The 11,861-nt window shown below is 38.5% G+C and overlaps 1 protein-coding gene across 7 annotated transcripts in view; it reads left to right on the top strand.

Moving 5' to 3' along the window:
• APC (APC regulator of WNT signaling pathway) overlaps window positions 1-8,897 on the top strand; it is a 2,693,590-nt gene extending 2,684,693 nt beyond the window's left edge. For all 7 annotated transcript variants that reach the window (XM_044064201.1, XM_044064200.1, XM_044064205.1 and 4 more), the window contains one exon: window positions 1,388-8,897. In XM_044064201.1, coding sequence (XP_043920136.1) covers window positions 1,388-7,991 — 6,604 coding nt within the window. In that variant the 3' untranslated portion in view covers window positions 7,992-8,897. The remainder of the gene's footprint in view (window positions 1-1,387) is intronic.
• The last annotated feature ends 2,964 nt before the right edge of the window (window positions 8,898-11,861 follow it).

Below are 11,861 nucleotides of genomic sequence, written 5' to 3' on the forward strand. Positions count from 1 at the left end.
ATGGATTACTAATTGCATTTCTTTAATGTAGTAATTTCAAGTTAGCTACTCGACCTAAAGCCCATTCTGCTAGATCTGTAGCCACATCTTGTGCCTTTTCATCTAGAGCTTCCATTGATGACATCTGTGCAGCAGCCACTTGGTCTAAGTCTCATACTTTTGTGACTCATTACAAATTGGACATTGTTTCCAGAAACAGGGCTTCTTTTGGCTCAACAGTGTTCCGACATATCCTTCCTTGAGGCCACACGAGAGAGAATGTAGCTGTGGACTCTGACCCGTACATGAATCAGAATGAGAAGGACAACATCAAATTTTTAAGTTATGTACTTAATATAACTTGTCGTGTGTGTTGTCCATTCTCGTTCTGATTCACCTTCCATCCCATTCATCACCTGACCTGGGGAAAGTTTTTCTGGTGGCTCTATGAAGCTTTTATAGGAACCTTGTTCCTGGTTGAGCATCTGGGTTTTCTCCTCTTTCTTCCTTTCCTTTTTCTAATGGGCAGCAAACTTGATCTGAGGAAGCTGTGCTTAGTACAAGGGATTATGGGTAAAGGGAGGAGCTCGAGCCTGGAAGATGAAGTCCCGTAGAAGGCGGCCAAGTCGGATCAGAGGATCGGATCCGTAGCCCATACGTGAATCAGAATGAGAAAGGACAACACAGATGCCAAGTTGTGGTAAGTACATAACTTAAAATTACTGTGACATCTTGCCTTATTTTTCTTTTGCCTAATTTTAACAAGCAATTGAAAATATTATCTGAGGTGCCATTGTAAGTATTTTTATAGGGTAGTGCTGTCACTTTATTAGAGTTCCCCAGTACTGAAATTATTCTGTAACACTTAGTGTCTTAAACCAGCGACATTATAAATTTTTTTTTACTCATTACTTTAACCTAGCATGAATAGCAGACTGTGCAATTGACAGTAGTGTTTGATATTTATCCCAGTACTGGGCCGTTGTTTCTAGAAGTCAATTCCTTACTTGCAGAAAGTAATTTATGCTCAATGTTGAAAAACATAGCACTTGATATCTTGAAAATTTGTAGTATCTGTCATTTGCTTGCAACTCCAATTCAAGTTCTACTGTTTAGGTTATGCACACTCTTCCAAGGACTAATGCAAGTTGAGAGTGGTGATCTTTGCACATAGCGTGTGTTAAATATTCTTTGAAGATATGTAAAGTTCATAAGTTATTTGATCAAATATCTATATTTAGTCATAGTTTCAAGTTGCATAACACTTTTTATTTGTTACCTATCTGGTATGGCAGTCATGTTTGTAGAAGTAGGTTGCAAAAGTTAGAATATAAAATTGATTTCTTACAGCAGAGATGTTAGAAGACATGAATGATGTATTGATTTCTTATTTTGGTTATGTTTCTAGGCAAATCCTGAGAGAGAAGAACTGCTTGCAGATATTACTTCAGCACTTAAAGTCTCACAGCTTGACAATTGTCAGCAATGCATGTGGAACCTTATGGAATCTCTCTGCTCGAAATTCAAAAGACCAAGAGGCCTTGTGGGACATGGGAGCAGTAAGCATGCTAAAAAATCTCATCCACTCTAAGCACAAAATGATTGCAATGGGAAGCGCAGCTGCTTTAAGAAACTTGATGGCCAACAGACCAGCTAAATATAAGGATGCTAATATAATGTCTCCTGGTTCAAGCTTGCCTTCCCTCCATGTCAGAAAACAGAAAGCACTGGAAGCAGAGCTAGATGCACAGCATTTATCAGAGACTTTTGATAACATTGATAATTTAAGTCCTAAGGCATCACATCGGAGCAAACAAAGACATAAACAAAATGTATATAATGACTATGTTTTGGACTCCAGTCGACACAATGACGACAACATCTCTAGGTCTGAAAACTTTAATCCTGGAAATCTAGCTGTCCTGTCATCTTACTTAAATAATACAGTGCTGTCTTCTTCATCAACTAGAGAGAGGGGGAATGTTGAAAACTTTAGATCAGAAAATGACAGAAGTGCAGAGAGAGAGAGAACAGGACAAGGTAGTTTTCATCATTCATTAGAAAGTGTTCCAAATGCCTCAAAAAGAATAGGAATGCAAATAACTAATGCCACTGTTCAGGCTGGCAGAGTAATGGATGAGGTATCAGGTATGCATGTAATCCAGGATGACAGAAGTTCTGGAAATGTTTCAGACATGCACGCCTTCCCAGATGAAAGAACTGGGCAGAGAAGAACACCTGCTTCTCATCCTCCTTCAAGTGTCTATAGTTATAGTAAACCTGAGAATAGCAGATCATGTCCTTTGTCCTGTGGAAAAGTTGAATATAAGAGAGCGTCAAATGATAGCTTAAATAGTGTAAGTAGTAGTGATGGCTATGGAAAACGAGGTCAGATGAAGCCATCAGTGGAATCTTATTCAGAGGATGATGAAGGTAAGTTTCGCATTTATGGACAATATCCAGCAGATTTGGCCAATATGATACGTACTGCAAACCATATGGATGATAATGATGGAGAATTAGACACACCAGTAAACTACAGTCTCAAATACTCAGATGAACAGTTAAATTCTGGAAGACAGAGCCCCTCCCAGAATGAACGATGGGCAAGACCAAAGCTTATTGTGGAAGATGAAATGAAAAGGAATGAACCAGCACAGACAAGGAGTCAAAGTACAGGCTATCCTGTATATGGTGAAACTAGCTGTGAAACTGATCAAAAACACATGAAATTTCTGTCACGATTTGGGCCAGCTGACTGTGTTGCTGGTTATAGACAGAGAACATCTAATATGCCAGAACAAAATAGAGTTAACTCTGGTCATGGACTCAACCAGAATCCTGCACTTTGCCAGGTTGATGATTATGATGATGACAAGCCAACCAATTACAGTGAACGCTATTCAGAAGAAGAACAGCAAGAAGAAGAAGGAGAAAGGCCTTCTAATTGTACATACAAGGAAGAACATACAGATCAACCAATTGATTACAGTGTGAAGTATTCCTCAGATGTTTCTTCCTCATCTCAAAAAACAGCTTTTGGTTATTCAAAAAGTGCTTCTGTTCAGAGTGCTTCAAATGATCATATCCCATCGAGTACCGGAAGCAGTTCAGGCACTCCCAATACACACAACCAGCTACATCCAAGCTCTGCAAGAAGTAGAACTGGTTCCTCTCAAGTTTTAGAGAAGCCTGGAGGCTGCAAACCTTCATCTATTAACCAGGAAACTATACAGACTTATTGTGTAGAAGATACACCAATTTGTTTTTCAAGGTGTAGTTCACTTTCATCTTTATCATCTGGTGAGGATGAAATCGAAGGAAGGGATCAAACAAGTCATGCAGCAAACAATGGAAGCTCTTTGCAGATGACAAACATGAAAGGAAATGGGGCTTTATCTGTTAGTGCACCTGGGGAAGGCCATTCCTCATCTCACCATATTAGAATTAAATCCAACAGGTTACAGCCTTCCAATTTATCTCCTTCTGAGCCATCAAGACATAAAGCTGTTGAATTTTCTTCGGGTGCCAAGTCTCCATCCAAAAGTGGAGCACAAACTCCTAAAAGCCCCCCGGAGCATTATGTGCAGGAAACACCACTGATGTTTAGTAGGTGTACTTCAGTAAGTTCATTGGACAGTTTTGAAAGTCATTCAATTGCTAGTTCTGTTCAGAGTGAACCTTGCAGCGAAATGGTCAGTGGTATTATTAGTCCTAGTGATCTTCCAGACAGTCCTGGGCAAACAATGCCTCCAAGCAGGAGTAAAACTCCTCCTCCTCCCCAGGTAGTCCAGCTGAAAAGAGATGTCAGCAAAACAAAAGTAACCACTAATGCTGAAAAGAGAGAAATAGGTCCAAGGCAGTCAGTTGGCAATACAGCAGTTCATAGGGCTCCAGTTCCTCTGGGCAGTGATACTCTGTTGCATTTCACTACAGAAAGTACACCAGATGGCTTCTCTTGTGCTTCAAGCTTAAGTGCTTTAAGTCTTGATGAACCATACATACAGAAAGATGTTGAACTTAGAATAATGCCACCTGTTCATGAAGATGACCATGGAAATGAACAAGAAGCTGAAAAAGATGATTGTATAAAGAATAAGAAAGAGCCTAATAAGACAGAACCATCTACTGAGCCTGAAAAAGATATTCTTGATGATTCTGATGGTGATGATATTGAAATCTTGGAAGCATGCATTCATTCTGCTATGCCTACTAAATCCTCAAGGAAAAAAAAGCTTCCATCAACAGCACCATCGAGAATACCTCCTCCGGTTGCAAGAAAACCAAGTCACTTGCCTGTGTATAAATTGCTTCCTTCACAAAATAGAGTGCAACCTCAGAAACATGTTAGCTTTACACATGGGGATGATATGCCAAGAATATATTGTGTAGAAGGGACGCCTATAAACTTTTCCACTGCTACTTCATTAAGTGACCTTACAATTGAGTCCCCACCTAATGAAGTGGCTAATTTGGACAGTGCCAGAATAAGTGCTGAATCAAACAGAATTGAAAAAAGGGATACTATTCCCACAGAAGGCAGGAGTACAGATGATATAAGAAAAAAATCTTCAGTTGTCTCGGGACTTGATGACAAAACTGAAGAAGGTGACATCCTTGCAGAGTGCATTAATTCAGCAATGCCAAAAGGTAAAAGCCACAAACCATTAAGAGTTAAAAAGATTATGGATCAAATTCAGCAGGCATCTGCATCATCACCATCTACAAATGCTGCAAATCAGAAGGAGGGTGAGAAAAAGAAACCAACTTCTCCAGTGAAGCCTATGCCTCAAAGTAGTGAATACAGAGCTCGGCTAATGAATCAAGAACATAAAGGTAATTCCTCTGCTGAAGTCACTTTTGCAGATAACACCAAGGATGCCAGAAACCAGAGCCAACAGAATACCTCTGGAGAATTTGACAAACTTCCAAGTAATGAAGAACGGGTTCGTGGAGGCTTCACATTAGATTCTCCTCACCATTATACACCAATTGAGGGAACACCATATTGCTTTTCAAGAAATGACTCTCTCAGTTCATTAGACTTTGATGATGATGATACTGATCTCTCAAAGGAAAAAGCAGAGTTGAAAAAGGAAAAAGATCATAAAGTTAAAAGTGTAGACACTGCTGGAAAAAGTAAAACTAATCTGGGGTCTCATAACCAGACCTCCATTGCAAGAGCACAGTTATGTCAACGACATCCCCCAAGTAGAGGTCAATCAAAATTTTTACAACAAAAGCAAGCACATTTCTCTCAGCCAGCAAAAGATGTATCTGATAAAGAAGGGGGAACAGCAGTTGTAGCAGATGAGAAGGTAGAGAACTTTGCAATTGAAAATACACCCGTTTGTTTTTCAAGAAATTCATCCTTGAGTTCTCTTAGTGATATTGATCAAGAAAATAACAACAAAGAAATTGAGCCTAAACAAGTAGAGCAATGTAATGCACAAACAGAGTCAAGCAGACCGCAAACTTCAGGTTATGCTCCCAAGTCGTTTCATGTTGAGGACACACCAGTATGTTTCTCCAGAAATAGTTCACTTAGTTCACTTAGCATTGACTCTGAAGATGACCTTTTGCAGGAATGCATTAGTTCAGCAATGCCTAAGAAGAAGAAACAACTTTTGAGAACAAAGAGTGAGAATGATAAAATACCTTCTTGTTCTGACAACATGGATGGTATCCTAGCGGAGGAACCAGATTTGACATTAGATCTGAGAGAACTAGAGAGCCCGGAATCTGATCATGCCTTTTCCCCAGATTCTGAAACTTTTGATTGGAAAGCTATTCAGGAAGGCGCTAACTCTATTGTTAGCTGTTTAAATCAGGCAGCTGCAGCTGCTTCCCTCTCCAGGCAGGCCTCATCAGATTCAGATTCCATTCTTTCACTTAAGTCTGGTATTTCTTTAGGGTCCCCATTTCATCTTACCCCTGATCAGGAAGAAAAACCTTTTACATCTAATAAAGGTCCGAGAATTTTAAAACCTGGAGAAAAAAGCACATTGGAATCAAAAAAATTAGAGGAAGATTCTGCCAAAGGAGTAAAAGGAGGTAAAAAAGTGTATAAAAGCATGATTACAGGAAAGGCTCGTTCTGTTGAGACAATCTCATCTCATGTAAAGCACCCTCAGCCAGCAACCATAGCCCCCATCTCACGTGGAAGGACTATGATTCATATGCCTGGTGGTAGGAACAGTTCACCAAGTACAAGCCCTGTTTCAAATAAAACACCTAAAAATGCGGTCCCCAAAAGCTCCAGCTCTGGGCAGAATGCTTCTAATCCTCCCAAAAGTGTAAAAACATCATTAAAATCTGAAACCAGTCCTGTGAATAAGCAGCCATTTGCTCAAGGTTGTTCAAGCAAAGGTTCTTCTAGGTCAGGGTCTAGAGAATCGATTCCTTCCAGACCTCCGCAACAACCTTTAAGTAGACCTTTACAGTCCCCAGGACGAAACTCTGTATCTCCTGGAAGAAGTGGCATTAGTCCTCCTAACAAATTGTCACAGGTACCAAGAACATCATCCCCAAGTACAGCTTCAACTAAGTCATCTGGATCAGGAAGGGTGTCTTATACATCCCCAGGTCGACAGTTAAGCCAACAGCTCCCTTCAAAGCAAACAAACATGCCCAAAAATTCTAGTGGTATTCCAAGAAGTGAGTCTGCATCTAAGGCCTTGAATCAGAGTGCCAGTAATTGTGGGCCTAGTAAAAAGGTTGAACTTTCAAGAATGTCTTCTGCAAGGTCCAGTGGAAGTGAATCTGACCGTTCCGAGAGGCCAACTTTAGTTCGTCAGTCAACCTTCATCAAAGAAGCACCAAGCCCAACATTAAGGAGGAAATTAGAAGAATCTGCTTCATTTGAATCTTTGTCTCCATCCTCAAGATCTGCCTCACCCACAAGGTCACAGAGTCAAACACCAGTATTAAGTCCATCATTACCAGATATGTCAGTATCAGTTCTTTCCCCACAGCAGAATTGCAGTTGGCGCAAGTCACCAGTTTATCAGAACTTTCCTTTAGAACTCGGTGATGGAAGGTCTATAAAACGTCATGACATAGCTCGTTCTCATTCTGAATCTCCATCCAGGCTTCCAGTGACTAGATCTGGTACTTGGAAACGTGAACACAGCAAACACTCTTCCTCTCTTCCTCGTGTGAGTACTTGGAGAAGAACTGGAAGCTCATCCTCAATCCTTTCTGCTTCCTCAGAATCAAGTGAAAAGGCAAAAAGTGAAGACGAAAAACACTCTGGGAGTCCTCAAGGACATAAGCAGGTTTCTGAAAACCAAACAGCCTTACAGGGGACTTGGAGAAAAGTAAAAGAACATGACATGTCCCCCATTGCAAGTAGCCAGCATCAGCTTTCTCCCTTAGATGCTTTTACTGATGCTCAGTCTAAACAGTTAGTGTACCAAATGGCTCCAGCTGTTTCAAAAACAGAGGATGTATGGGTGCGAATAGAAGACTGTCCTATCAATAATCCAAGGTCAGGAAGATCACCCACTGGCAATATGCCCCCAGTTATTGATTGCACTTCAGAGCAAGTTACTACAGATGAAAAAGACCCAAAGGATACACAGCCAAAACAAAATGCAGCAAATGCCAATACCTCAGTGCGTGTAGTTGGACTGGAAAATCGTCTGAATTCATTTATTCAGTTGGATGGACCAGATAAGAAAGCAACAGAAACTAAACCTGTGGTGAATAGCTCTACTGTAACACCAGAAACTAATGAAAACATTGTTTCTGACCGTACACCTTTTAGTTCCACAAGCTCAAGCAAGCATAGCTCACCAAGTGGAGCTGTTGCAGCAAGAGTAACTCCTTTCAACTACAATCCCAGCCCAAGGAAAAGCAGTGCTGATAGTAGTTCATCTCGGCCATCACAGATTCCAACTCCAGTGAACAGCAATACAAAGAAGAGAGACTCAAAATCTGAAAACACAGACTCAAGTGGAAATCAAAGTCCTAAACGGCATTCAGGGTCCTACCTTGTAACGTCTGTTTAGAAAACTTGATCAGTGATTGAGGAAAAAAAAAAGATTGTACATGTACTATTTGAAACATTTCATATTCAGAGACTTGTTTTACATTAAAGCTTAAAATGGACTGGAAATGTTGTGAATATCTTTTGTTTGTTAGAGGGCAGTGTTCTGGAAGCCATATTTGATTAACATGATGTATGTTAATTGACAGAAAAATGCAGAAAAAGCAAAGAACAGATAGGGGAAAAGGTTTTATCAGTGAAGTAAATTTGTACAGTATGTTTTTGTTGTATTAATTATTTAAATAGGCTCCCTGCCATGAACCTTTATATGTTGCTTGAATTAAAATGAATGAAAATTAAAGATGGTTTAATAACATTTACATTTAAGGTATGTTTTGAATTCAGTATGTTTAAATGGTTTGGCCTTATGACAATGTCAGGGACAGACAGTTCATATTGAATAACTCACTGGTTGTTCAAGCAAAAAATGTGAATGAGGTTTTGAAATTTCAGTACTTGTAAACCCACATAGCTGTGCAGTTACTTAACTGTGAAATTCACAATAATGGGATACTTTTTGCTAAAACAAAACAACACTTACTCCTCTGCATGATCTGATGGTGCAAATTCTGAAGTACTGGTTATTTCTGTGATCACATGGTGTGTGTAGATAGCTGTGGTGCAACAGTTTACACTTCTTTGTGTGTGCTGTACAAAAGAAGATTTAAGGATATTTCTGTAACCTTGAAGAATGAGATTATTTTACCGAAACTAGATTTTATCTGAAAGTAGGTAGAGCCTTTGCTATGCTGTAAGTTGTATATTCTGGTATTTGAGGTGAGATGGCTGCTCTTTTATTATTGAGACTGAGGATGTCTCTACAAAAACCTAAATGAACATTTCAAAATAAATTATTACTTTATGTCTAGTGTGTGTGTTCACTTCACATTTACTCTCAGAAAAAGCATAACTAAAGCAGGATTGTATAGTAGTTCTAATCAGATAATTTAAGATGTTAATAAAAAATGCATTCACAGACCAGTTAGATCTATTTTTGTAAACACCTGCAGTACTCTGCACCAGTTTTTCATCTGACATACGTTTTAAGATTTTATTCAAACTGGAAGATGCTGCTGTAATGTAACATTTGGAAGTGCTTCAGGTATCTTAAAAACTGAAGTGCAGCTGGTATACCTCTCCATTTTTATTGCACATCTATGATAAAAATGTATTAATTTACTAAATTTAAAGCTTTAGAGATATGGGTGAGTTGTTCTGGAATTGCCAGTGAAACCCGTACTGCTGGAGTGGCGATGGAATTATACAGAATAGCCATAATTCATTGTATGTAACTTAATTTTTGTATGTGTGGCCACACATCAATGTGGAATTGGAGAGATCTAGTGATGTAATATTTAATTTATTAAAAGATTTTTTAATGATCTTTGCTGCAGGCAACCCTTTTACGTCCATATTTCATAAAGTCTAATGCCTTATCATACCTCACCTAGTTACGTGATCCTGCTTTTTTATTTAAAGTTCATTATTTTCCTACTTTTGGGTAGAAATGACTGCTGCTACATTTTGCATTTGGGAGAAGGAAAGTATGTGCATGCTCTCTAGGAAGATCTGTTCACTCCCTGAAGTGCTGATGTGCATGTTATCTTACTTTATTGTTGCATTGCCTGATATATATTTATGTATATTGATTGGTTCTGTCAAAATGAAAGCAGTACTTCATGAGTCCAGACTGATCACATTACAAGATGAGTCCAAATTGATCACATTGCAAGATGCTTTAGCTAATGTAGGAAGTTTCTGAACCTTCTTTAAGAAATACTGTGAGTCGGAATTAGGGAACTCTAACATAGTGTCCGTTAATTGCAGTGGTAATCAAGATGCTACAAACACATAATTGGACTTCATACTCTCTGCTTTTAAGAGTTAGTGACAAGAAAGCTGCATGTGATTTGCAGCTTAGCCAAAATGAATGCATACATATTAACTATGAGGTGAGAACTGGTTAACACATTTTATGTCCATTTCGTGGTCTGTCCAGCATTATGGACATATTATTTTTGTGTACACATTTCACAAAACTGAGAGTTAGTGTTGAGAAAGCTGCATGTGATTTGCAGCTTAGCCATAATTAATGCATAAGTTGACTGAGGTGAGAACTGGATAACACATTTTTTTGGTCCATTTCATGGTCTGTCTAGCATTATGGACACATTGTTTTTGTGTACACATTTCACAAAACAGATGGTCCCACACTAGATTAGGGGGTGTTAGTCACAACCTGTACTGAATAAAATGTAAACATAGGTACTTTGTATATAAATTTCAGCTAAAGGAAATGATCTGAAGTTCTACAAGAAAAATTAGTGTACTTTGACAGAAATGCAGGAAATGTCTGTGCTCATCATAACCAGAGTGTTATAGTAAAAGTAAAATTGTTGTTTATTTTATCTGATTCATTATTGCTTATTAAGTTTGAGTTTATTTAGAGCACATGGAAGTTACAGTGGTAAATTTTCAATAGCAGACATATTAATGTTAATTCAGATGCATCGCTAAGTCATGTGTAGATTTCTTTAGTTTCCATATGTGCATCAGAAAGTTAGCTGAGACCAGCATCAAAGGTACATACCAGTTTCATCAAGTGTGTATGTGGCCTAGGAGAGACCAGTGTTGTGAAAGGTAAGTAGACAGTCCATCAAGACCTGTTCCTGTGAGGTCCCATTTCTTCATAAATCCATTACCTTGTTAAAGTTGTTAGCCTTAGAATAGTGTATATTAAGTAAAGTGGTTGGCTTTGGGGTGCTTGCCTTCTCCACATCACCAAGGACTATATATTTGTTCTTCCTCAAATTTACTGAATCTGAAAATTACTGTAGCATATCTCAGTTTAGCATGCCATAACCTTATAAAACTGCACTGTATTATTTAGGGAATTACCAAAAATGAGAAGTCTCAGTAAAGGATCCGATAGTGGACAACATTAAAAGTATTAAAAAAACAATACGTAATAAAGATGAATTGTGTCCTTTATTCAGCTGCTGATCAACAATTACAGTTGACAAATTATAGAACAGCAAATGGGCAGTTTTGTCACAGTCCTTTTTCAAGAATCAAGATTGCGTCATACTAGTTCCTTCAGTATTTTTTTTTTCTTTCATAGACACTTAGACATACATATACGTTCACACACACAAAACTGATCGTACCAGTGTTTATTTTATCCATATACTACCACCACCAGGGCATAACTGTAGTAGGGTCATTTGGCTGACCATTCCCAGACTGATTAAAAAAAAAAAAGTCTTCATACTATGCAAAGACCCATGCCATATCAATATGTAATAGTTCCGTGCTAGTGCTAATGAACACTAACTGAAATATAATTTAAACTTAACTTTTTAAATGCTTTGAGAAAATGCTTTCTATTTTGTGGGACTGATTGGCATTTTTTTAAAGTCACTGAATGTGTCCCTAAAAGTTTCCATTGGGAGCAGCCACCCCTTTTGTCCAACCCGTCCTATCCCTTTTTCAGTGTTTTAATGATTTTAGACTTCAGTCAGGTGACAGGATTTTTTTTTTTTTGTATTGCTTTTCTGATGTTCAGCTGCCATCTAGTGGCACATTTCTGCTTTTGTAGCAAATTTCATCCTGATGCATGACATAGCTAAGCTTATGTTGGCCCCATTTCTTATGTCAAAAAGAAACAGAAAACCAAGCATGTATCAACTCCTCCTCAAACTTTTTTTGGATAGGAGTAGTTTACTGGGACTACCTCAGGTTTAATTCAGGTTATTGGCCCTTCTTGTAAACTTGTTTCTGGTAAAAGAAAGAGAGATTCCTCTTCTCCTGAAGAAATTCAAGTTTCTGAATT

Source organism: Protopterus annectens, chromosome 2.part2 (assembly GCF_019279795.1).
Source record: "Protopterus annectens isolate FY-2018-M chromosome 2.part2, PAN1.0, whole genome shotgun sequence".
Lineage (NCBI taxonomy): Eukaryota > Metazoa > Chordata > Ceratodontiformes > Protopteridae > Protopterus > Protopterus annectens.